This window comes from Xenopus laevis, chromosome 5S (assembly GCF_017654675.1).
Source record: "Xenopus laevis strain J_2021 chromosome 5S, Xenopus_laevis_v10.1, whole genome shotgun sequence".
Taxonomy (NCBI): domain Eukaryota; kingdom Metazoa; phylum Chordata; class Amphibia; order Anura; family Pipidae; genus Xenopus; species Xenopus laevis.
Window position 1 is genome coordinate 141348868 of NC_054380.1, and position 27117 is coordinate 141375984.

Here is a 27117-nt window from a genome sequence, read left to right on the forward strand (position 1 = left end):
GGTAAACAAGCAGATCTGGGTCCATTTAGTCACCCATATTTCATACATTGGGCCAACAATCAGATTATTCACTGCAACCTACAGAGGCCAGCCAATCTGTAGACTGATTTTGATGTGATCCAGTTTGAAGATAATTGTATGGAAGACACAGTATGACCTCCATTACTTGCTTGTTGGGTCAAGATTTCATTTTCTCCTCTGTCATTATCAATTTGCCCTGTTGATTTTACCTCATACACGAAGATTGGTCAATCTTACTCTTAAAAATGTATAGGCTTGTGTCTGACTGTTACAGGAACTTTTCAGATTTTTTTTTTATTATTACCACCATTGTGTAGGTTATATCTATGTCAATGTTTTCTTATGACAATTACCCTCCTCTAGCTCCAGGGATACCCAGTGCAGCAAATAAGCCCTCATGTTAAATCAAACTATAACTTGTCATTAGGCTGGGAAGTTTAAGCTCAAGACATGGTTATGGAAATATAGAAACACTGGAGTAATAGTCACCCAGATATATTTGCAGTTCCAATATATATCCATCCCAAATCTCTCCTTAACTGATTTTCAGGCTGGGCCCCTTAGCTTATAACAAGGTAACAGATATATAGAAACATTGAGGTATAGTTACTGGAGTTGTATTGGTACAATAAACACTCACCACAAATCTCACCCTAAGTGGCTTTCAGTTTGAGCCCCCTTATCTAATAACAAGGTTACACATATATAGAAAGTCACTGGGATGACAATCACCCTGCTATAGGGATACCCTACTTTATTCCTCCTCAAGGTTTTTCTGAAATTCTTATTCCTGTATAATTCTATCATTTTCTAACAATTAGTTCTTTTGTGTTCAGTTCAGGCTTTAGAAAAATGATATAACATTTGGGAATGAATATACAGCCTAACAATCCAGCACTGGAAGATAAAATGGCAAATATCTCAACTGCCACCATTCTACTCCCCTTACTGCTCAGGTATGCAGGGACAAATGTCACCCACACGCTACAGAACACCAACATACTGAAAGTGATGTTTTTAGCCTCATTAAATCTGTCAGGGAAATCCTTGGCTAGAAATGCAGCAATGAAACTCAGTAGGGCCAAGGTTCCCATATATCCAATTATACAGAAGAAAAGGATGCCAGACCCCTCATTACAGAACAGAAAAATATAGTCTGGATCAGAAAGAGTATCAGCCTCTGCAAATGGGGGATTGGAGGCCAACCACACAGCAGAAATCACAGTCTCACCTAAAGAACATACAATGATTAGTATGATGGACAGTTGGGTTCCTATATACTTCTTCAGCTTGCTCCCAGGCTTTGTGGCATTAAAGGCAATAATAACTGTGAGAGTTTTAGCCAACAAAGATGAAAGAGAAATAGTAAACACAATCCCAAAGATCACTTGTTGAAGGATACAACATATCTGTGTGGGGCGCCCAATAAATAATAAAGAGGAAAGGAAACACAACATGAGAGAGATGAGGAGGAGACAGCTGAGATATTGGTTGTTGGCTCTCACTATAGGAGTCTCACGATACTTTCTAAAGATTCCCAGGATTACAGCACACATGATGGATAATATTATGGAGATGAAGGATAAAGTAGCGCCCAGTTGATCTTCATATGAAAGGTAATTTATATTCCTTGGGATGCAGCTGTTTCTTCCAGAATTTGACTTTTCATATTTAGAGCATTTCATGCAATTTTGAGCATCTGTAGTAAAAGGAAAAAACATTTAGGCAATTTATTTGGGGCAAAACTTGGCATTCTTATCAGCCAGGTGCCAAATGAATTTTAATGCAGTCAAGGCCATCAAACAGATTTGAAAATGCATTTTGCATTTTTAGAACTCTCAGATAATTTCTTTATTCTATGTGGACCAAGTTGGTGTTGATTCATTTCATGAAAATTCTAATCACACTATATATAAGACCCTTGTAATATATGGAAGTTACAGTTATATGTGCCCTTTCAGCTCAGTCTCTGGGGCAGTTTTTCTAAAGAGCGAAGCACTATTTTTTTTAGTTAAAATTCACCAAAATGACAATTGGCAGGGACATCACTAATTACAATAATTCATGGCAAAATGCTAGAAGGTTAGATGAAGAGACTACACTGGAAAGGTACTGGGTAAAGGCAAATCAAGTAGCTTAGAGACATGGAAGTTAAGAACAGTTTAAGCCCCAGTTCAAGCACAATTCTAGGCAAACAGAATTCACAATACCTTCCAACCTACAGACCATTTGGGACCATTTAGATCCCATATCCTACTACTCTATTGGTAAGTCAAAATGTCAATGTACGATATTATGAAGTCTTATGACTCACATTTTCCTTGCCCTTCTCCTCTGCCTTTATTTCCTACTTTTTCCCCCCTTTCTCTACATTTGACATTGAAATGGCTGTTGTCACTTTAAGAAACATATACCAAACCCTCTGATCCGTGCTTGGCATTTTTGCAACACCATGTATTTTACATGCCCTGATTGGCTTTTTTGGTAACTTTTGTCTTGTTTTTTTTATTTGTTTTTTTTATACATATTTTTCAAAATAAACAAAAATAGTTTAAGTTAAAAAACAGGTCATCAGTCAAACAAATGAAACCCAGGAACAGGCAGAAAATCAAGAAAATGATTAAGGGATAGGCGACTGCATTGGCATCAGTGGGAGCTCTTGTTTTCCATTTGACACCAGAGAAGCTGCCATATACAAAAGGGAACATTGTGTCATACTTACCATGATCTTCCTTTCCTAGACAAACTCCATGTCAGTACTGATTGGGATAGCCCCTCCCCCTTGGCTCCCATCAGAAGGACCCTCCCCAAAACTTTAAAAAGCCAACCACACCCTCCTACCAGTGTCTTTGTAACAAGCTTCTCAAATTACTAAAAAAGGGTGGGCTGTACTGACATGGAGTTCATTTAGGAAAGGAAGATCACAGTAATTATGACACAATCTTATTCTTTCCATTGTCCAATTCCATGTCAGTACAAAGATGAAGACACCCCTGCACATGGTGAATTCAGCAAGTTGAAATACTTATTCTTCTACTCACTTGGTAGGAGTAAGAACCTAAAACAGACCCCCTTTGTAGGTATGACCTGTTTTGAATATTACAACAAGCACAAGGCATATAATGCACAATGAGGCACACGAGGCATGTACCATAGACATCTACATATTGGAATGCCTAGCAGTCAGAACTTTTCTAACAGAAAACAGATCCTTAAAGAAAAAGACAAGGGCACCTGAGACATCCATTGGGTTAGAATTCCTTACACCGTGTAAGGTCCTGTGCTGAGGGAGACTCCACTAACAGTGAAAACATTGAACACTAGTACCAACTACTGTACCTGAGGAATAGAACCCTTGTTGGTTGACTATACATAGTCTTGTGAGAGGTATAACTGGGTAACCCTAAGGTTTCCAGATCCAAAAATAAAATAACCCCAATGAAACTAAAGGGTAATCACATGGACATGGAGGCAGACTGTAACCCCTGGAGAGATGCTTAGAATCACCCACGAAACCTGGCTGTTTTCATCCCACATGTAAGGAACATGTCTATATGTGGAAAATCAACTACCCTACATATATGAACTCCATCAATGAAGCTGACCTTAGAACAGGGGAGGCCATATGGATGTTCCAGTAAGTGTCAGAATAGCTTCTAATCCACCAGACTAGAGCCATACTGGGCCAGATGTCTCACGAGGGTATCAGGAGTGGCTGAACCTAACAATGTGAAATCCGAGAATCAAGCAAGGCTAATAGGAGTATTATCGTCTTCGAGATATTCCAAGGTTTTATAGCCTGAGGCAATAGAACTGGTAGAAACACACAAGGATGTAACTGTGTGGAGGCAGGTTCCAACACTGTTGGTGGCTGAAGAGGGCACTGACTTACAAGAGAGGAAAGAATCAGCGCTCATTGAATGCTTCCATCCTCTGCTGTCTAATCAGTTACATATCTGATATGGAAGAACAGCCAGCCCTGTATTCTAAATAATCAATAAATCGGAGATTGGAAAAACTAAAGAAAAAACAGACCCAAAATAAATCTGCCTTCTGGGCACAGAGCAGAAACTTGGCCTTTAAGCTACAATGATGCTCCGCTTCACTGGCAGTATCACCAAATGACTCCTATCCTGGACCAGTCATATTTGTAACCTGAACAAAGGTCATCTCTATTATTAACAGACACTCTGCTTATTGTTATTGGTATGACAGATAAAATAACCCATATATATCATGACACTAAGCTTATCAGTAGTAAATGTCAATGCAGAAGCCATCCCCTCTATAGCTTGTAGGAGGCACTGAGGACCCACCCAACTAAGGGTAGAAATACATATAGGGTTATTTCAGTGAAGCATAGAGAGCTATATTCCTTCTTCTTGCTTATTTGTGTCATAGTTAGAACTTGTAGTCATGTATTATATATACACACATACACATGCCGATGGCCCACCTATAGATGCACACACACTTTGGCAGACTCTGTACTGTGGAGCTTACAGTTAACCATTGATTAAACATTCATTTTGAAGGTTTTTGGCTTTCTTAGGATAAGCATATATTCTTCAGATGACTATAGATATCCTAACCATATTAGAGCAAAACATAAAATGATCCATTAGAATCCACATACAGGGCATGGGCCATGGTGCTAGCATGTGTTAAACCATGTGCTTTATCATAGAAGATTATTACATATGCCTGGGTCAGGGCCCTGAGATACTGGTTCTAGCAGAGCACAGTGCCCAACCCCAGAGCCCCAGCAATGGATAGTAAATTATACTGCACATTTGACTGGAATAAGAAGCTAATAGCTTGACCCTTTATTTATATAGACAGTATATTGCAATACAAGGCTGTTGAATAGTGATGGGCGAATTTGTCCTGCTTCACAGTGAAATTTGAGAAATGGTGAAAAATTTGCAAAGCGCAGATTTTGATGCCTCTGTCAATTCACTGGTGTCAATTTTTGACGCCGGCGACAATTTGACATGGCAGAATTTTCACAGTAGTTTCACGAATTTATTCACCGGCAGCGAAACGTGGAAATTAACCACTGGCGAATAAATTCGCCCATCACTACTGGCTACCGACCACAGGGAGAAACATTGCCATGTAAGAAATGAAATTCTCTGCTTAATTGATTAATCAATACCTTACAACAGGGGCAATGCATTTGCATAATAAGACATTGAAATATAGGTATCCATGTCAGTCTTCAGTATTCGACCCCAATGTACCCAAGATACAGCAACATGTAATACATAGTTTAGATTAGCTGCTGCTTAGAGCACATATACCACCACATACTTTCCTGGCGCTGAGACAGTCACCAGAACATTGAAGGACAACTGGGAGGTGATCAGGACAGACCCTGCCTTGTCATTTAAAGTTTATCAACAGCCGACCATTGGTTACCGAAGGGGGCAGAGCTTACGGGACATATTAGTACGCTCAGTTCTACCTGCACTGGATAATCTGCAAAAGAACTGCAGGGGTTGCTACAGATGCCCTAACTGTATTACCTGCAGAAGCCTGATAATTGGGGACACATTCCCACACCCTCACACGGGCAAAAGGCTCAAGATACATCACGGTGTTACTTGTAATTCAACGTACGTTATTTATTTGATCACCTGTCTCTGCGGCCTCTACTATGTCGGTAAGACTGTTACCTCGTTTAGAGAACGAATGGCCAATCACCGCAGCTCCATCAGAGATGCCATTGAGCGGAACAAATGTGATAAAGCTGTAGCCAGACACTTTCTCACGTATGGACATCCACTGGTTCCCTCAGGTGTATGATTATTGATCATTGCCCGGCCGCCCCAAGAGGGGGCAACAGGGACAAAACCTTACTCCAAAAAGAATGAAGATGGATTGTCAATGTAGATACAATGGCCCCGAGGGGTCTGAATGAAATGAACAGTTACCGATGCTTCCTAGGATCTTGAACAATAATATTTGCCCTGTAATGGGGCAGTTTATCCCAATAATGACTTGATTTCCTGAGCATTTGATGTTACATGTGCTTTTGCCTGATGTTTCTCGGTCACTGCACATATAGGCTCCATATTGACATTTCATAACCAGTCATGCTGTGACATTGAAGTCTTTTTTCATACATTATTGCCCTTTAAGTTACTGCAAAGCCTGATCTTCATCCTCCACTTTGTGGGCCATAAGGGGTTAAAATACTGGATCTGTATTGACTTTTAGGCCAGAGCTCTGCGGCTGCAACTGTTGACTTTTCTGCACAGCCTCGGTGTTGTGTTTTCCATATATGGGCTTCCCCTTCCTGCCCCAGCAGGTCTGTGCTGTAATCAGTGCTTTCTTAGGCCTGTTGCTATGGCAACCCGTTTTTCTTTAAACAGCTTTTTACAAAATGTGCAGTTTTTTGGTGACTACCCAGGGGTCGCAGCAACCTTGGGTAGATGTATACTAACTTTTTATGTGGTTTTGATAGTTTTAACAGGGGTTTCTAGGTGCACACCTCACGCACACCTTCTATGTCACTGATGATGTCACAGGGGGGGTTGGCGCCATTTTTTGCCTTTAAACACGGGGTGGTATGTTCTGTTTGTTATGTCTTGAGAAAGGTCCAGACTGGACCGAAACGTTGACAAATAAACTTCACTTTGCTTGATCTCATTATGAAGTCCTGGAGTGCGTCATTCCTTGGAACACAACTATATAAATATATATATATATATATATATATATATATATATATATATATATATATATATATATAGCCGCTTCCATTTTAATGTATTTAATAAATATTAAGTTTTAATTTTAAAAAATCCTGGCGTGCACCTGTCTTTTTGGATAATATATATATATATATATAATACACAAAAGCCGTGAATATCTTGTAAATTATATCCTTATAAACGGTGAGTTCTGATGTCATCAGTTATAAACGGTGAGTAGTGATGTCATTTCTGTCACATGACTCACAAAAATTTGTGTATTATAATAAATAAAGTACCCCCAGTTGTAAAATATGAGGATATTAGAAGTTACCTCGGAGTTCCATGACCTGTATAACTCGGCCTTCGGCCTCGTACTTTTATATGGTCATGAAACTCCTCGGTAACTTATAATATCCTTATATTTTACAAGAGGGGGCACTTTATTCACTATATATCTCAGGACCTAGCAGCCAGCTAGCCCCGTGATCTACATCCATTAGGGCTACCTGTTCCAGGTGAGCACTAGCCAGAGCAAATCCTACTGCTGAACAAAATAGGAGCACACTGCCTGCCAGTCCACTTATCTATATGTAGGGCCCTATAGGGATACAGGCCCTATAGAGTTAATCTTTTCACCATTTCCTTGGGTTATTGGGTAGAATCCCTGTTACAGAATAACCTTTACAGTGATAGGCTGAGAGATTTGATGACACTGCTCTGACTCACTCCTATATAGTGTGTGCAGGGAGTGGCCTCTTCCTCTTTTGCCTCTGGATGTGATTCCAGCTGGATGAGCTCAGGGGACTGAGTGCAATAGGCCCAGAAGAAGTCATGTGTCCAAGTCGGGGAGCAGGTAACCCCGTGAATGAGGAACAGATATACTAGGGCAGACTTGTCATAGTCTCTCTAGGAGAGAAAGGCAGAGAGGGGAGAGAGAAAGAGCAGCTGAAGCTCCAACAAGGATTTGCAGTAAGGGAGGAGCTTCCCAGAGGCTCTGTGTGTTGCCTCCAGTCAGGGACCTCAGTGAAGAGGGACTGTAGGGTACAAGCTGCTTCCTGACAACTTCCAGGAGGGAATGTGTGTGAATACTGCAAATGCCTAATGGAGACTCTTCCTCATGAAAAGCCTGTGTCTGTTCTGTGTGAGCTGCCTGTGTTCTGTGTGACCTCTCTATTTGCTGTTGCCTCAACTCCTGCGTGACTACTGAAACCTGATGTCACTTGCCTCGTGCATAGTAAATAAACCATTCCTGATTGTTAAGAACCACCTGGCGCCCAAGTTGTTTTTGTGTGCACAGTAGCCTGGGGGGGATGTAGTTGCACTACACCATAGAGGGAACACTTCCACTTAGCCAAGGCCCTGCCCTGGGTGTAAGTCATGTGTAACCCATGCTCTAGTGTTCTAGCTGGTGAATTAACCCCGAGTGGCCCAAATAGGTGTTACATATAGTCATTAGGGCTACTGATGTCAGGTATGCAAATAGCCAGAACCCCACATACACTACAGGTCAGCATAAGACCATACCAGCCCATTTATCTATTTCTATTAGGGCTCTTACTCATAAGCGTTTTTACCTGCGCTCCCCTGAGTTCCGTTTTTCGGCGTTCAGCCGCAGGGGAGCGCAGGAATAGACGCATTTCATTTTTTCAAATGGGGCTGTACTCACACAGGCGCGTGTAGGCGCCGAACGCAGGTTGAGATGCAACATGCTGCATTTTTCCTGCGTTCAGCGCCTACACGCGCCTGTGTGAGTACAGCCCCATTTGAAAAAATGAAATGCGTCTATTCCTGCGCTCCCCTGCGGCTGAACGCCGAAAAACAGAACGCAGGGGAGCGCAGGTAAAAACGCTCAATAGTAAGAGCCCTTAGGGCTACTGGTTTCAGGTGGGCAAACAGCCAGAACCAAGCACATTGCAGGTCAGCGTATGATCACATTGTATGCAAGCAATTAGTTAGACTTTAGTACACTGCAGAACAGAATATGGAGATGCTCCTTACCTGCTGTTCATTATGCCAGGCTGTAAGAAGGCCCCAAAAAAGCCAAATATTACAGGACCCCAGGTTTATTGTTACAGGCAGACGGCATCACAAGCCTACTGACAATAGCAGCACTTACCTGAGGCTCCTGGACCAGCATTTTAGTCTGCTGAGTTAGAGAGTGGGTAGGACCATCTCCACTTGCTATAGCTGGCAGTTGCACAGGAATCACCTGATTTTACTCAAATGGGGGGTCACATAGCCAGTGGAACTCATTGATTATACTAAGCTGCTGTCTGTATAGGCAGGTAACCAAAAGCAACTGCTGAGGTTACACAGAAGCAAATTGAATAATTGATGTTGGTGCCTCCTGCAATGGCCCAAGTCTGCTGACATTTTGGCTGAAGGCTATAGAGTAACTTTTTTTTAAAACTACCTCCACATTAGGAAAGTCTGTTGAGGGAGGCAGCTGGCCATGACACCTGCCCTCCATTAAAACACAAAGAAAACAAAAAGTAACAGGAGGCAGTATGGCTCAGGCCCCTGACTAATTATGCCTAATTACTGACTGATCCTAAGCTAACTGCCACCTCCCTCACCCATCCATAAATATAAAATGGGGTATAGGAGTCACATTCACCATTGCCGCTGGATGCCTTTTGGGTAGGCCAAGAGGGCACATGGATGGGGGGATAAGCACTTGCCACCAAATGTTCTGCAATAGGGAAGGCAACTGAAACACAGACAGACAAGGAGTAGCAAACAATACACACCAGTGCCTTACCTGATCCAGGAGCTGAAGCCCAGAAGACTCCAAGATATGAGGTAATGTGCTGGGGAACAGAAAGGTCCCATGCACCAAAACCCCTCATGCCTTATGGACAGGCCTAATGCTTTCTCAAGGTTAAAAGGAAAATATTGCTTCCGATGGGAGCAACAGCAAAAAGAGAAGGACAAAAAAGATGCCGGTAGGTGGGTGTGGTTGGCCTTTTAAAAGTTTGGGGACAGTCCTTCTGATTTGGGCAGGGGGGAGGGGCTATCTCAATGAGTACTGACATGGAGTTCGACAAGGAAAACAATGTTTACAAAATTGCAATTACAGTAAATAAAATAAAAGGGAGTAAAACACAAGAACGCCCTAATTTACCAAGTTAAGAATTTCCTGTTGTGTCCTCTGAGGCAAGAATTAAGGTGGCCATACACGGGCCAATAAAAGCTGCCATCAGACCAAGTCGGCAGCTTATTGGCCCGTGTATGGGGCCCCCTGACGGCCTTCCCCAATTGAGGTCTGGCCGAAAGTTGGCCAGATCTCGATCGGACAGGACTAAAAATCCCATCACAGCTGCATCTGTTCGTTGATTCGTTCCCGCGATCTGAACGCCCATTACAATTTGTTAGGATCCGATCGTTGGGCCCTAAGGCCCACGATTGGATCAGCCTGTGACATCGCCAAATGAGCGGATCTCTCCGTGTATGGCCACCTTTAGGAAACAATGGCCATACAATCCATGGGTTTGGAGCCTCTTTTGCATATGTTCTATGTATGTAATTCATGTGATTTTGTTGTATAAACACATTTACTTTACAGTGCTACAAAATATGTTGACACTATATAAATACATGTTAATAATAATAATAATAATAATAATAATAATAATAATAGAGAAATGTGGATTAACCCTTTAAGTGCCAGCAGAATTTCACATTTTGGTTACGCGAAATGCCAGCCGTTTTTGAAACATTTTGTGCTCTCTCACTTTAGGGGCATTTTCTGAGGGGAAACCTATAGTTTACCTAGGAAAACTATACATTGTTTTTTTCAGTAGAAACTGAGCTTTCTAAATCTGCCTGAGTTTTCATGTATTTCCACCTGTGCAAAAAAATTTATAGTGCTAAATACCAAAAAAAATGAAAAATTACCATTTTTCATCGTATATCAATTTATACCAGAAAAATATTTCATTTTAGGGATGAAAATCCAACTGATTTGGAAAGCCTTATGTCTCTCGAACGTGCCAATACCAGATATGTATAGTTTTAGGGAGATTTAGGATTTCTGTACAGCAAAAACTCCCGGCAGTATATTACCGAATTTTGAAAGCACTAAGGCAGAAAACGGCATGCTTTAGATTCCAAGGCAAAAAATCCTGAAACCGTAGGTTTAACCCAGAAAACCATACATTTTTGAAAAGTACACATTCTGCCGATTACAAAATGGGTAACTATGTCTCTCTACTCCCAACTACCAAACATAAAAGCTTGTCTGAAAATAGCGGTTTTTCAAAAAAAAATTCAAAATTCTGAAAAATCATTTCAAAGGTTTTATTTTGCTGCTCCGCATATCCCAAACTATATTAGGTACCAAGAAAAAGCACCTGAAATATGATTGCCAGGGGTCCACTGAACAGTTTGATACCCATTATGCATAGGTTTACCAAAGTATCTGGCATTTAGAGACACCAATATGAAGTTAGCACATCCAAATTGATCAGGACTTTACTTCAGCTACTGAGAAATCAACACATTGACTGCATTTTTTGTGGGGTAAAAACACAGAAATATATGTTTACCCCCCAAACCCATATATTTTTGGAAAGTACACATTCTACTGAATCTAAAATGGGTACCCATGCCTTTCTGCTCCAAACTACTGAGTCGCAATGCTTTCCCAAAATTGTCGGTTTTGGTGAAATATCTGAAAATTGCCTCAAACCTTCAACTTCCCAGCACCATATCGCCCATGTATCATTACGTACTAAGAAAAAGCACCCTAAATATGATTGCCAGGGTTCCTCTGAACATTTTGGTGGTCATTGTTCATAAGTTTACCAAAGTATCTGGCATTTAGAGGCCCCAAAATGAAGTTAGCGCATACAAACAGTCCCGTGGGTAACTTCAGCTAATGAAAGATCAACACATTGACTGCATTTTTGTGGGGTAAAAACACAGAAATATATGTTTACCCCCCAAAACCCATATATTTTTTGAAAGTACACATTCTACCGAATCTAAAATGGGTACCCATGCCTTTCTGCTCCAAACTACTGAGTCGCAAGGCTTTCCCAAAATTGTCGGTTTTGGTGAAATATCTGAAAATTGCCTCAAAGCTTCAACTTCCCAGCACCATATCACCCATGTATCGTTACGCACCAAAAAAAAGCACCCTAAATATGATTGCCAGGGTTCCTCCAAACAATTTGGTGGCCATTGTTCATAGGTTTACCAAAGTATCTGGCATTTAGAGGCCTCAAAATGAAGTTAGCGCATACAAATAGTCCTGTGGGTAACTTCATCTAATGAAAAATCAACACATTGACTGCATTTTTGTGGGGTAAAAACACAGAAATATATGTTTACCCCCCCAAACCCATATATTTTTGGAAAGTACACATTCTACTGAATCTAAAATGGGTACCCATGCCTTTCTGCTCCAAACTACTGAGTCGCAAGGCTTTCCCAAATTTGTCGGTTTTGGTGAAATATCTGAAAATTGCCTCAAAGCTTCAACTTCCCAGCACCATATCACCCATGTGTCATTACGTACTAAGAAAAAGCACCCTAAATATGATTGCCAGGGTTCCTCTGAACATTTTGGTGGCCATTGTTCATAAGTTTACCAAAGTATCTGGCATTTAGAGGCCCCAAAATGAAGTTAGCGCATACAAACAGTCCCGTGGGTAACTTCAGCTAATGAAAAATCAACACATTGACTGCATTTTTGTGGGGTAAAAACACAGAAATATATGTTTACCCCCCAAAACCCATATATTTTTGGAAAGTACACATTCTACAGAATCTAAAATGGGTACCCATGCCTTTCTGCTCCAAACTACTGAGTCGCAAGGCTTTGCCACAATTGTCGGTTATGGTGAAATATCTGAAAATTGCCTCAAAGCTTCAACTTCTCAGCACCATATCACCCATGTATCGTTATGCACCAAGAAAAAGCACCCTAAATATGATTGCCAGGGTTCCTCCGAACAGTTTGGTGGCCATTGTTCATAGGTTTACCAAAGTATCTGGCATTTAGAGGCCCCAAAATGAAGTTAGTGCATACAAATAGTCCTGTGGGTAACTTCAGCTAATGAAAGATCAACACATTGACTGCATTTTTGTGGGGTAAAAACACAGAAATATATGTTTACCCCCCAAACCCATACATTTTTGGATAGTACACATTCTACAGAATCTAAAATGGGTACCCATGCCTTATTGCTCCAAACTACTGAGTCGCCAGGCTTTCCCAAAGTTGTCGGTTTTGGTGAAATATCTGAAAATTGCCTCAAAGCTTCAACTTCCCAGTACCATATCACCCATGTGTCATTACGTACTAAGAAAAAGCACCCTAAATATGATTTCCAGGGTTCCTCTGAACATTTTGGTGGCCATTGTTCATAAGTTTACCAAAGTATCTGGCATTTAGAGGCCCCAAAATGAAGTTAGCGCATACAAACAGTCCCGTGGGTAACTTCAGCTAATGAAAAATCAACACATTGACTGCATTTTTGTGGGGTAAAAACACAGAAATATATGTTTACCCCCCAAAACCCATATATTTTTGGAAAGTACACATTCTACAGAATCTAAAATGGGTACCCATGCCTTTCTGCTCCAAACTACTGAGTCGCAAGGCTTTCCCACAATTGTCGGTTTTGGTGAAATATCTGAAAATTGCCTCAAAGCTTCAACTTCTCAGCACCATATCACCCATGTATCGTTATGCACCAAGAAAAAGCACCCTAAATATGATTGCCAGGGTTCCTCCGAACAGTTTGGTGGCCATTGTTCATAGGTTTACCAAAGTATCTGGCATTTAGAGGCCCCAAAATGAAGTTAGCGCATACAAATAGTCCTGTGGGTAACTTCAGCTAATGAAAGATCAACACATTGACTGCATTTTTGTGGGTAAAAACACAGAAATATATGTTTACCCCCCAAACCCATACATTTTTGGAAAGTACACATTCTACAGAATCTAAAATGGGTACCCATGCCTTATTGCTCCAAACTACCGAGTCGCAAGGCTTTCCCAAAGTTGACGGTTTTGGTGAAATATCTGAAAATTGCCTCAAAGCTTCAACTTCCCAGCACCATATCACCCATGTGTCATTACGTACTAAGAAAAAGCACCCTAAATATGATTGCCAGGGTTCCTCTGAACATTTTGGTGGCCATTGTTCATAAGTTTACCAAAGTATCTGGCATTTAGAGGCCCCAAAATGAAGTTAGCGCATACAAACAGTCCCGTGGGTAACTTCAGCTAATGAAAAATCAACACATTGACTGTATTTTTGCGGGGTAAAAACACAGAAATATATGTTTACCCCCCAAACCCATATATTTTTGGAAAGTACACATTCTACGGAATCTAAAATGGGTACCCATGCCTTTCTGCTCCAAACTACTGAGTCGCAAGGCTTTGCCAAATTTGGCGGTTTTGGTGAAATATCTGGAAATTGCCTCAAAGCTTCAACTTTCCAGCATCGTATTGTCCATGTATCATTACCAGCATAAAGCATCCTAAATATAAACATAGGGGTCTACTAAACAGTTTGATGCCCAATATGCATAGATATACCAAACTATGTGGCGCACAGAGACCCCCAAATGACAATATGTATAGACATTTTCACGGCTGACGCGCTGGCTGCTGCAATATAACCACTCGGTGTGTGTATTATGCGACATTAGACCACCTAACAGTACAGAGACCCCAGAAAACCATATATTTTCAGAAAGTACACATTCTGACGAATCCAATATGGGTAAATAAGTGTTTCTACTGCAAACTGCCAAACTGCAAAGCAATGCTGAACATAACGGTTTTTATCAAATTTCGGAAAATTGTCACAAAGCTTGAATTTTACCCCATTATATGCCCCACATTTCGTAACTTATCAGCATAAAACATCCTAAATATGAATGCCAGGGGTCTACTAAACACTTTGATGCCCAATATGCATAGATAAACCAAACTATGTGGCGCACAGAGACCCCCAAATGACAATAGTGTATATACATTTTCACGGCTGACGCGTGCTGGCTGCTGCAATATGAGCACCTGGTGTGTGTAATATGCGACATTAGACCCCCCTAACAGTACAGAGACCCCAGAAAACCATATATTTTCAGAAAGTACACATTCTGACGAATCCAATATGGGTAAATATGTGTTCCTACTGCAAACTGCCAAACTGCAAAGCAATGCTGAACGTAACGGTTTTTATCAAATTTCTGAAAATCGTCACAAAGCTTGAATTTTACCCCATTATATGCCCCACATTTCGTAACTTATCAGCATAAAACATCCTAAATATGAACGCCAGGGGTCTACTAAACACTTTGATGCCCAATATGCATAGATATACCAAACTATGTGGCGCACAGAGACCCCCAAATGACAATAGTGTATATACATTTTCACGGCTGACGCGCGCTGGCTGCTGCAATATGAGCACCTGCTGTGTGTAATATGCGACATTAGACCCCCCTAACAGTACAGAGACCCCAGAAAACCATATATTTTCAGAAAGTACACATTCTGACGAATCCAATATGGGTAAATATGTGTTCCTACTGCAAACTGCCAAACTGCAAAGCAATGCTTAACGTAACGGTTTTTATCAAATTTCTGAAAATCGTCACAAAGCTTGAATTTTACCCCATTATATGCCCCACATTTCGTAACTTATCAGCATAAAACATCCTAAATATGAACGCCAGGGGTCTACTGAACACTTTGATGCCCAGTATGCATAGATATACCAAACTATGTGGCGCACAGAGACCCCCAAATGACAATAGTGTATATACATTTTCATGGCTGACGCACTGGCAGCTGCAATATAAGCACCTGGTGTGTGTATTATGCAACATTAGACCCCCCTAACAGTACAGAGACCCCAGAAAACCATATATTTTCAGAAAGTACACATTCTGACGAATCCAATATGGGTAAATAAGTGTTTCTACTGCAAACTGCCAAACTGCAAAGCAATGCTGAACATAACGGTTTTTATCAAATTTCTGAAAATTGTCAGAAAGCTTGAATTTTACTCCATTATATGCCACACATTTCGTAACGTATCAGCATAAAACATCCTAAATATGAACGCCAGGGGTCTACTGAACACTTTGATGCCCAATATGCATAGATATACCAAACTATGTGGCGCACAGAGACCCCCAAATGACAATAGTGTATATACATTTTCACGGCTGACGCGCTGGCTGCTGCAATATAAGCACCTGGTGTGTGTATTATGCGACATTAGACCCCCCTAAAAGTACAGAGACCCCAGAAAACCATATATTTTCAGAAAGTACACATTCTGACGAATCCAATATGGTTAAATAAGTGTTTCTACTGCAAACTGCCAGACTGCAAATCAATGCTGAACGTAACCGTTTTTATCAAATTTCTGAAAATCGTCACAAAGCTTGAATTTTACCCCATTATATGCCCCACATTTCGTAACTTATCAGCATAAAACATCCTAAATATGAACGCCAGGGGTCTACTGAACACTTTGATGCCCAATATGCATAGATATACCAAACTATGTGGCGCACAGAGACCCCCAAATGACAATAGTGTATATACATTTTCATGGCTGACGCGCTGGCTGCTGCAATATAAGCACCTGGTGTGTGTATTATGCGACATTAGACCCCCCTAACAGTACAGAGACCCCAGAAAACCATATATTTTCAGAAAGTACACATTCTGACGAATCCAATATGGGTAAATGTGTGTTTCTACTGCAAACTGCCAAACTGCAAAGCAATGCTGAACATAACGGTTTTTATCAAATTTTTGAAAATCGTCAGAAAGATTGAATTTTACCCCATTATATGCCCCACATTTCGTAACGTTTCAGCATAAAACATCCTAAATATGAACGCCAGGGGTCTACTGAACACTTTGATGCCCAATATGCATAGATATACCAAACTATGCGGCGCACAGAGACCACCAAATGACAATAGTGTATATACATTTTCACGGCTGACGCGCTGGCTGCTGCAATATAAGCACCTGGTGTGTGTAATATGCGACATTAGACCACCTAACAGTACAGAGACCCCAGAAAGCCATATATTTTCAGAAAGTACACATTCTGACGAATCCAATATGGGTAAATATGTGTTTCTACTGCAAACTGCCAAACTGCAAAGCAATGCTGAACATAACGGTTTTTATCAAATTTCTGAAAATTGTCAGAAAGCTTGAATTTTACCCCATTATATGCCCCACATTTCGTAACGTATCAGCATAAAACATCCTAAATATGAACGCCAGAGGTCTACTGAACACTTTGATGCCCAATATGCATAGATATACCAAACTATGTGGCGCACAGAGACCCCCAAATGGATATATAGTAGATAAAATTTACAAGGCAAAACAAAATAAGGCAGTAAAGGGTGAAATGCAAAAAAATCCAATAAAACCACAAAAATCAATGTTTTTTTTCCAGACTAGTGTTATCGGCCGTCAGAATCACAGTTTGAATATTTTAGATGGGCCAAACAGGTTATACGGCTAGAAACAAGTGAACACAACATATGCAGAGCTGAAAATGCAATAAAATGGCTAAAAATTCAATAAAATGGCTAAAAATGCACCAAAATACCCAAAATTGCAATATAATCACCGAAATAACATACAAAAGGTATTGCACAGTACGGTTAGCGAATACGCTATGCGTAATGGCAATAAAACATTTTTTTCAGCCAAAAAAAGAAACGATGCGATAAGAAAAAAAAAAAAAAAAGCCACAATGCCATGTATGTGCGTGTGCGTGTGTACAAATGGTAAATTACATGTTATGTGCGCGTGTGTGCGTGTGCACATGTGTGTAAGTGCAGTGAGTGTAAGTGACCCCCCCAATCCCCAAAAATGCATGTGTAAGTGTGTGTAAGTGTGAATTTAAGTGTGTATTACTGTAATAAGTGTGTGTTGGTGTGTTTGTGTGTGTAATTGTTGCACTAACCTCAAAAAGTCGCTGGAGACTGTTGCAGGCGATCAGGAAGAGCCTCTGGAAGACATCTCGTGGTTCCTGTCTGTGTGCTGTGGGGGCGGAGATCGTCGATCCGGTGCAGGCTGCAGCAGCAGGACACGTAAGTAACACGTGCCTGCTGCTGTTTTTGGGCCCCTGGGCGATCGCGCCCCAGGGGCCACTCGATCCCCTGCTCTGCTCGTTGCCTAGGGGCAGGGGATCGAGCAGGAACGGAGCGAACGGCTCTAACAGCCGCTCCTCCGCTCCTGAACCAGGAAATGCTGCAGAACGTAGAATCTACGTTCTGTGGCATTTCAAGTACCTTTGCCACAGAACGTAGATTCTACGATCTGTGGCATTTAAAAGGTTAATAGAGAAATAGTTGTTGGACTATTTCATAGATTTTGATCTTCTGATGATTTGTTTGTTGCAAAGCCAGTGATATACAGTAGGTACCAGTCTCTCTGTCTGACGATGTCATGTAAATGAAATATAATGAACTTGAAGAGTTAATGCATTTGAGATCAGACATACAGTACCTGTTATGTTAGACATTTCCCCATCAGCACACTGTACACAGGTATAACAGCAACTTGGTTTTCCTTCTATTTTAGCTTTTCTGTACCCTGGTATACAGGGCTCACTACAATTAGAATAGACAAACTGTGGGGTGAAAGAAAGACATGAATTTAAAGCAGAATATGGGAAACTAAACATTAGTCGATTGCTCTAACAAAGGCTTGACAAAAAGGGACTTTCCTTAGTGTTTTGTGCTTCATATCAGCAGTATAGATTAGTACAAGCTGTGATATAAACCTTGGAGTGTTCTTACTGGTTGGGGTCCAGTACCAGGACCAGTAACACCTTTTAGAGAACCCAGTCCCATCCTGCTTTCTACTAAAATGAAAAAAATGGAAACCACAGCTTTCTCATGGAGTCCAAGGGGCCACATCATCTTGCAGCACTAGAAAAGTGTTTGTGACATCATTTCCGGAAGTGACATCACCTAGCAACCTCTAGTTACCCATAAGCATCTTCAAAGCTTTCAAAATCAAAATCCTCTCTCTCTCTTAGCCTTTCCCTTCACATACCGCATCCTTCCCCCCACCTCAGTTCTGGTCTCTCTCAGCCTTTCCCTCTTCCCCGCGAACCTCTGAAGCAGCCCTTACACTTGTGTACCTCTCCCCTAGCCGTTCCATGATCCACTGAAGCAGCCCTCTTGAAGCAACTTCCTGGTTCATGAACAACTTCCGTAATGTGTCATGTGAGGAGAGCTGTCGGGGGTGCGCACAGAGCTGCAGCTGCTGGTCGCCCTATTATCTTTTTTCAAAATGCATTGAAGAGCAAGGAGGCGATCTTTTTGTGATTTTTAAGTTAAATCCAAGGTGAATACATAACATGCAGTGGCATATGAGTATTATCTGGTGTAGTTTTTATTTTATAAATAAAAAAATTGTTGTTACTGGTCCTTTACTATTCACAACAAAGACTACATGGCACATTACAGAAAGGTAATTCTAACTAAAGTAGTCCTAAATATTGGACGCATTTATAGAAAAAGATTATAAAGCTTTAAAGGTAAAAAAAGATTATACAGATATAGGATCCCTTATCCGGAAATCCGATATCCAGAAAGCTCCGAATTAAGGAATGGCTGTCTCCCTTAGACTCCATTTTATCCAAATAATCCAAAAATTTAAAAATGATTCCTTTTTTTCCGTAATAATAAAATAGTAGCTTGTACTTGATCAAAACTAAGAAATCATTAATGCTTATTGGAAGCAAAACCAGCCTATTGGGTTTATTTAATGTTTAAATTAATTTCTAGTAGACTTAAGGCATGAAGACCCAAATTACATAAAGATCCGTTATCCCAAAAACCCCAGGTCCCGAGCATTCTGGATAACAGGTTCCATACCTGTATAAGCAACTGGCTCCCCAAAGAGCAGTTGGGAGAAAAGTAAACAGGATGGAAATAAAGACTTTATTCACCCCACACCGATATGTTTTTGTAGTTTTTGATTTTTTGACTTACAGGTTTCCATATAACTCCCATCTTGGCTTTCTCATACTAAAAATTGAAAGTGTACATAGTTTGTCTGTGTTGTTACCTCTGAAAAATAGGGTTCCCAGAGACTGGCGTTGTTGTTGATAAATAATTGATTCCCATCAGACTTGGATGCATCAAAACTTCCAACCTTTATCCTTTTTAGATTTCCTAATTTAAAGAAGTAGTGTTTCAGGATATCATAACGGGCTGGTTGGTCTCCATTGTTTTCAAATTTTATTTCATCTCCAGAAGTTGTTCTGAATTTCACACGCCGCATCAATGCATTTAGCTTAAAAAGATTAAACAAATACATATGGTACAACAGGAGTTTCAGTTCAGTGATCAATTTTAATTAGCATCAATTGGGTGTCTCCAATCTTTAATTAAACACAACCAAACAAATAAAGGATACAACCCCGCCCACGTTGATTATAGTTCCAGTAAATTTTATTCAGAAAACCCTAAAAGAGTAAAAGAAACCTTAGCCCTTACGGCAGGGTGGATGGGGGTCCCCACTCACAGTACCTGAGTATAATATACAAGGAGCCCAAATCCAACAGGGAATAAGCTGGTATATATTGAACAGTCTTGAACAAAAGTTCCAACTGGGCACCATTCAGAGTTCCTGATGTGGATATATGCTTTTCATACACTCACAACTGTGGATAAAAGTGCAGCTCACTGGGTATAACTTGCCATGGCCACAGAAATGGTAGTTAATGGTATCTAAAAGCATAGCTTAATTCACAAAGTACTTCAACTCAGCTGGCTATGAGTCTTGTGTATGTGAGTCCTCCAATGGTAGAAATACCCATGTGTCTATGAAGAATCTCACTGGTCCATGGAGAATATCTATTCAGGTGCCTCTTCCTTGTATAGGCCAAAGAGGTCCTATAGGTAGGACGAAATATGGTCAGACAATCTTTGGGAGACTGACTCCTTTAGGGCTAGCTAGTGGTAGAAGGTTGTTTGAGTTCACTCTAGGAGTGAAACACAGTTAGTCTAGTGAGATAGGGCAATCTTTTGTCCCAATGAGGAGTGATTACATTGGGACAGATAAGGTAGAGAAATGAAGCATTTAGGCTAGAGGAAAACCTACAGGAGAAGATTTACAGTGAGAGGAGGCCCCTGTATGGCTACCAGCACTCTGCCTGTGCATCCCCTGGCATGACAGATGTTCTGGAGGCTTCAGGAGAGAAACACTGTGAGTGTGAGAGAGAGAGAAGCAGAGAGTGAAAGAATCTGCAGAAGTATTATGTATTTATATAACTATATCCTATGGCTGAAAATAAATACATTATTCATCGGTTTCAGCATCTTTGTAATTGGAGATGACAATTTTGGATGGGCGAATTTTTTTCGCCTTATTTCGCCTCAAAAATTACGCCCATAGACTTGTATAGCGTCGTGCATCAAAAAAAAGACATGCGGCAAAACAATTCACATTTTTTGGATACCCATAGACTTTAATGGGCGTCGGTGACGTTTCGCCGGTGGTGAATTTTTGGCGAAACGAAACGGATCAAATTCGCCCATCCCTAATGACAATCTTTGTGACTTGTGGCAATAATTTATAGAAAAATTAACCAAAATGACCATAGCATATAAAAAAGCATATGTATTGGTTGATTGGATGACAACAAAACCTCCATATTACAAATGCACATTAAAGGACACACAAAGTCACTATTCCTTCAAATGAAAGAGACAAAGGAAAATAAGCAAATAACTGTAAATAAATTAATCATACATTAAACAAAAACACATAAGGGGAACATTTATGAAAAATTTTACAAAATATCACAATTGCACATAAATAATGTTTACAATCTTGGCAAGTGGAAAAATCACAATTTATTAATTTATTAATTAATTTATTTTAAATGTTATTTTATGTATTGCAAAATAAAGAAAAAAAATGGTAACCAACATTTTACATGATTTTATACAAAGACATGGTCATTAAATGACAAGCAAAGCAACATCATTACTATCAAATATAAAAAGGCAAATGTTTTGGAACAACAAAACCTCCTTCTTTAATACACATATGTACATTAAAGGGCACACATAGGCTTGGACATGTTTCACTACTGGTTTCAAAAAAACAATTTGTGATTAATAGTGCAAACATACAAAATACCTTATGATATCTAAAAACACCTTAAAAACACTTAACCTAAATTGTCAAAGATGTATGAAAAATGTAAGAATATTTTATTATTAAGGATAAAACCAACATACAAAACACCTTATAACAAACACAGAATTAAGACCCCAAAGAAAAACTAAAACATCACAGATTTGAAAATACCAATATAAACCAATCTAATGTGTCCCTGTTCCTGTAGAAGGAATTATAGGGGTGAGTTACAACAAGTTGCACACTACACTTGCAGACATAAATGACCCATTATAAGTTCCATACAGGGATTTGCCCCTCTGCAGAGAGATGTGTCTGGCTGAAAATGAGCAAATGAGGTTTAATGAAAACAACTGTATGGATGAGAGCAGGCCCTCAATGAGCAGTCCTTAAAGGAGAAGGAAATGTTAAAACTAAGTAAGCTTTATCAGAAAGGTCTATGAAAATACACCAGTAAACCTTTAAATATTGCTCTGAGTCCTCTGTCAAAAGAAACACACAGGCTTCTGTATCAGACTTCCTGTTTTCAGCATAAACCTCCATGGCTAGGGCTTGAGCATGCTCAGTTTGTTCCTCTCTCCCTCCCTCCTTCCCTACCTCCTCCCCTCCCTGCTGTAATCTGAGCCCAGAGCTATGAGTGAGCAGGGAGAGACTGAGGCAGGAAGTGATGTCACACCAAGCTAAAATGGCAGCTGCTATCCTAAACAAACAAAGAGAGCTTCTAGAGCTTTTTACTCAGGTATGGTAAAGCATTCTGCAGAATAAATATTGCATTCTAGCTTGTACTATGCTAATTTATTGGCAATAAAATGCCTCCATAGCTTTCCTTCTCCTTTAAGGCAGGCATATATACATCTGTTAGAAATGTATGTGTAGCGCTATAGTAATTTGAGTGCACCTTACTCTACTATAAGCTTCACTCCCAGTACATATGCTCTGGATGAGACCTTAAAACCTGAGGGAGTGAGCCTTCGCATTGAGGTGGAAGCAGGGTGTAGTGGAACTGTAACTGTAATCAGGGTGCAAAGAATTGGGCGCCAGTGGTTCTTATAACTTAACCAAATAACAGATTTATTGAGCACAGTATACAATCCTCAGTGGAGTGTACATAGATCAGAACATTGCAGGTTCATACAGTACATTGAATAGGCAGTACTCACAACACCTTTAGTCTGTATGATTCTCCTCAGAGATAGGAACAATACATGCAGCTTTGAGGAGGTACACCCAGTTTTCAGTCTTTTCCCTAAGTGGAACCTGAGGGGAATCTATCTACCCTAGGTCTGTACACTTAGTCCCTACTTCTGGGCAATGAGTACCCTGAGTAATCCCACTACAATCCTCGTAGGAGCCTCAAGATGCTCAGCTAAATAATCTGACTGACTATCACTCCTAGAGTGATCTATAAGAGTGAGTAGCCTATTCTTACTAGACCTGACCTGTCTAGGTTCCACTCGAGCTCCACCTCCTGCACAGGCTAGAGCCATCAGAAGATGGACCCTGAAAGCATGGCTTCAGAGCCTTTTTATATCCTAGCCTTTTGTGAGAAATAGCAAGAGTCAACAGTACCCCTCCCAACTGTATTTTAGGACCCAATTAGGTGTCCATAACATGGAGGAACTGCCTGCACAAAATACTAGGGGTGGCTGTTTTACAAATCCCTACATATGCATGTACAAAAAAAAGGTACCCTAGTATATGTCTGCCATAAGGACTACTCATTAAGTGCCTGTTTTCACGCAGATGGTTGCTTCCACTCCCCTTGTTGAAAGTTCAAGATGGTGCATCTAAGCCTCCTCTCAATTTTCTCTTTTAATGAGGTTCAGTGTTGATAAATGAAAGGATATTTACTTTTCTAAAATAAATGCTAGTTATACACTGAATGGAAATGCATTGGGTACTTCTTTCATTGAGAATGATTGGGCTTTTCTAGACAATATATATCAGGGTCAACTAAAATATAGAAAAATTCCAGTGGCACACTGAATGACCCATATGGCAGGAGTGGGTCCTCCAGTGTAGCACCTGGTACCCCAAAGGGTACATGATCAGGGGTGGAAGCACTCTACCATTGTTGTTGTGGTCAACTAAAATATGGGATTGACTCAAGGTATGAAAGCACTGAGTGGCCAAAAGATACAGACATTTTGGGAATTATTTATCAAAATCCCCTATTTACCAATACATTTTTCCTGTGCAGGGAAAAAACATCAAACATTTGAATCTTACCAATTTTTTGGATTTGACATACGAAAACCAGATTTTAGTTTTTAGATTTTTGATGAATACCACAAAATCTTCGGATTATTGCACGAAACCCAGCATTGATCAGGATATCTTTAGGACTTTTTGGCATTCAGACTTTAATAAATAACCCCCTTAGTGATTTAAACTTACTTAATTGGTTAAAAGAATAAAACAATGAAACGATTAGGAAAGACTATCAAGTTTGGAATGTTTTATCTATAGAAAAGGTGCTTGTGAGAGGACATGATTACTATTTAGAAGTATATTAAGGAATTTTATAAATAGATAAAAAAGAGGGGGATATTTTTCACATAAAAAGAATATAATTGAATGAGGTTGTGGAATAAGCTGTTGGGTGAAGTTGTGGTTGCAGACTTAATACTTTTAAGAGTGAATTGGGTGATGTCTTTGATGAGCGCAATATCCAGGGCTATTCTGATGTCAAGATCTACATATTTACTGTTTTTTTCCAACCTAAATTAACTATATATGACTAAGTAGCTATTTACCAACTGTATATTTTAAATATAACTGTTCACCAACTTACCTGCCATTGCTTAAAATAAACTTGTAGACTCTCTGCTGATTTAGGGAGACTTGTCATTGTGCCGTACAGTTCATGGAGAGCGTGAGCCATTGCGTAAACTGCAGTGTAAATCCGATAAGATATTCTGAAATCAAATGTTTCATAGGCTGCCAGATCTATATTATCAAATGATTCATTCCCTGTGCAATTATATCGATATGTAACTTGAGTTTTGGTTGGCAAGTTGCAGTGAAATAATAATTGCCACATGTTTGTGAATAAAATGTCGTGTTGATATTTAAATGGATTTAAGGAATAGAAAAACTGCTTAAAACCTGGAATCTCTCCTTGTTGGATGGAAAATACCAAAGTGCCATTTAAAGTATCAAATGCTGGCACAAGTGGCATAAAAACTGTATGTGGGAGATACGAGGATGCAATCCATATTTTTTTGGGAATTTTATCATGATCAAAAAAATCGTTAATGTTTTCAGCAAACTTTGAACTGAGAAAGAGCATGATGACATTAGCTGTACTATTGTAGATTGTTTCTTGAATTTTTTCTTTGACTATTCCATAACTATTACATTTAAGTCTGACGAGGAAGTCCAAACAGACACTTTCTTTTCTCATTACTTTTTCAAGTCTTTTACTTGCCCTGTAACCATAGTCGTCATCTGATACAATAAGTCCAACCCAATTCCAGCCAAAATACTTAAATATGCTCATTATAGCATCAACTTCTGATAACTCATTGGGGATTATTCGGTAGACATATGGAAACTCTACTTTGTTATTCAATATTGGATTTTCAGAGCTGTAACTGATCTGCAGATTAAAAAAAACATTTCAGTTTTCTAGTGAAGCTAAAAAAGAAGCAGATATGGGATGAGTTAAATATTTTCTTCAGACTTATTGGCAAGAATGGCAGAAACCAAAAATTGGATTATTACAAGTATTTATCCATATGTTTTCACCTTCATTATATATATTTACATAGTTACATAGTCAAGTTGGGTTGAAAAAAGACCAAAGTGCATCAAGTTCAACCCCTCCAAATGAAACTCAGTGCACATACCTACACACACCCACTGAAACTATATATATATGTAACGATACCTGTGTGGCGGGAATGCCCGCCGCATGGTTAGTCTTCTCTGCCGCCGTCTTAGGCCGCGCCAGCGTGTATTCGCTGGTGCCGGCTCTCTAGGGTGCGCGAGACCTCCTTTCTATTTAAAGGCACAAGCGTGCTGGCGTAGTAACGCCAGCGCGCAAAGGCGCGAATTTCAAACAGTATAAATAGCTGCCCAGCATCGCTAATGGTTGCCCGTGATAGAACTTGTTCTAGCCTTGTGCATCTGTCTTTGAGATTCTGATCTGATTATCCGTGTTTGACCCTGCCTGTTCCTGACTATTCTGCATTCTGGATCCTGACCCTTGCCTGCCTACGACAACTCTCCTGCTTAACCCCTTGATTGACAACCCGGTTTTGACCTTTGCCTGTTTGACGATTCTGATATCCACCTGTCTCGACCCAGCCTGTCTGACCATCCTTCTGCCTAATCCTTTGTACCGTGACCTTCGGCCCAAAAGACTTTGCTAACAGCCGTGCCCCTTTGCCAGCCAGAACATCTTGCCTTGCACCCCTCGTTAAGTCCAGGTGGCACCCAAGTAAGTTGAGGGCTCCTCCCGAAGCCCAACGGTGGTCACACTACTGGTGAAGCTGAACTAATATCAGGGTGCTTGGCACTTGTTCTGGTATTGGGTGCTGGTCATGACAATATATATATATATATATATATATATATATATATATATATATATATATATATATATATATATATATATATATATATATATATATACCAATATCTATATACATTGTAGATTTTTGTATCAAAATAGCCTTGGATATTCTGCTTGTCCAAGAAATCATCTAAGTCCCTCTTATAGTCATTAACTGAATCATCACCCGGCAGTGCATTCCCCAACCTCACTGTCCTCACTGTGATGAACCCCCTACTCTGTTCCTTTAAATGAAACTTCTTTTCCTCTAGTCTGAAGGGGAGGCCTCTGGTACGTGATTCTCTTTATGGGTAAAAAGATCCCCTGCTATTTGTCTATAATCTCCTTGCAATGAAAGATAATCGGTATAAAAACTGGTTATAAACCAAGCCTGAATGGCTTATGTTTTACATATACATACCTGATAGTGTAATATTAAGCCTGGAGTTGAACCGGGAACCTGGTGTTTCTGGGCTCTCTGCATTTCCCCTGTGCTATGTGAGCAGACAGCTTTGGTCCTCCTTCCATCCTATTGCTTTCCATGTACCGTATATACTCGAGTATAAGCCGAGTTTTTCAGCATCCAAAATGTGCTGAAAAAGTCTACCTCGGCTTATACTCGGGTCAGCGGGCATTAGCTGAGATTGCAGTCACTTTTAATCATT

At 40.1% G+C, this 27117-nt stretch overlaps 1 protein-coding gene across 1 annotated transcript; it reads right to left on the bottom strand.

Moving 5' to 3' along the window:
- Positions 1-394: 394 nt before the first annotated feature.
- LOC108717516 (vomeronasal type-2 receptor 26) lies at positions 395-26936 on the bottom strand. The gene is made up of 5 exons (XM_041564155.1): positions 26874-26936; positions 24689-25495; positions 19813-20040; positions 18241-18364; positions 395-1720 (listed from the first exon to the last, which is right to left on the bottom strand). The coding sequence occupies exons 1-5, from the start codon at positions 26934-26936 to the stop codon at positions 825-827; spliced, it is 2118 nt and encodes a 705-aa protein (XP_041420089.1). The 3' UTR covers positions 395-824.
- Between the last annotated feature and the right edge of the window lie 181 nt (positions 26937-27117).

Coding starts and splice junctions, on each gene's coding strand:
- LOC108717516 (XM_041564155.1), bottom strand. CDS start 26,936: ATGCAGAGAGCCCAGAAACACCAGGTTCCCGGTTCAACTCCAGGCTTA. Junction 25,496..26,873: donor GCTTAATATTACACTATCAG/GTATGTATATGT, acceptor TTTAATCTGCAG/ATCAGTTACAGCTCTGAAAA. Junction 1,721..18,240: donor GGAAATGTCTAACATAACAG/GTACTGTATGTC, acceptor CTTTTACTACAG/ATGCTCAAAATTGCATGAAA.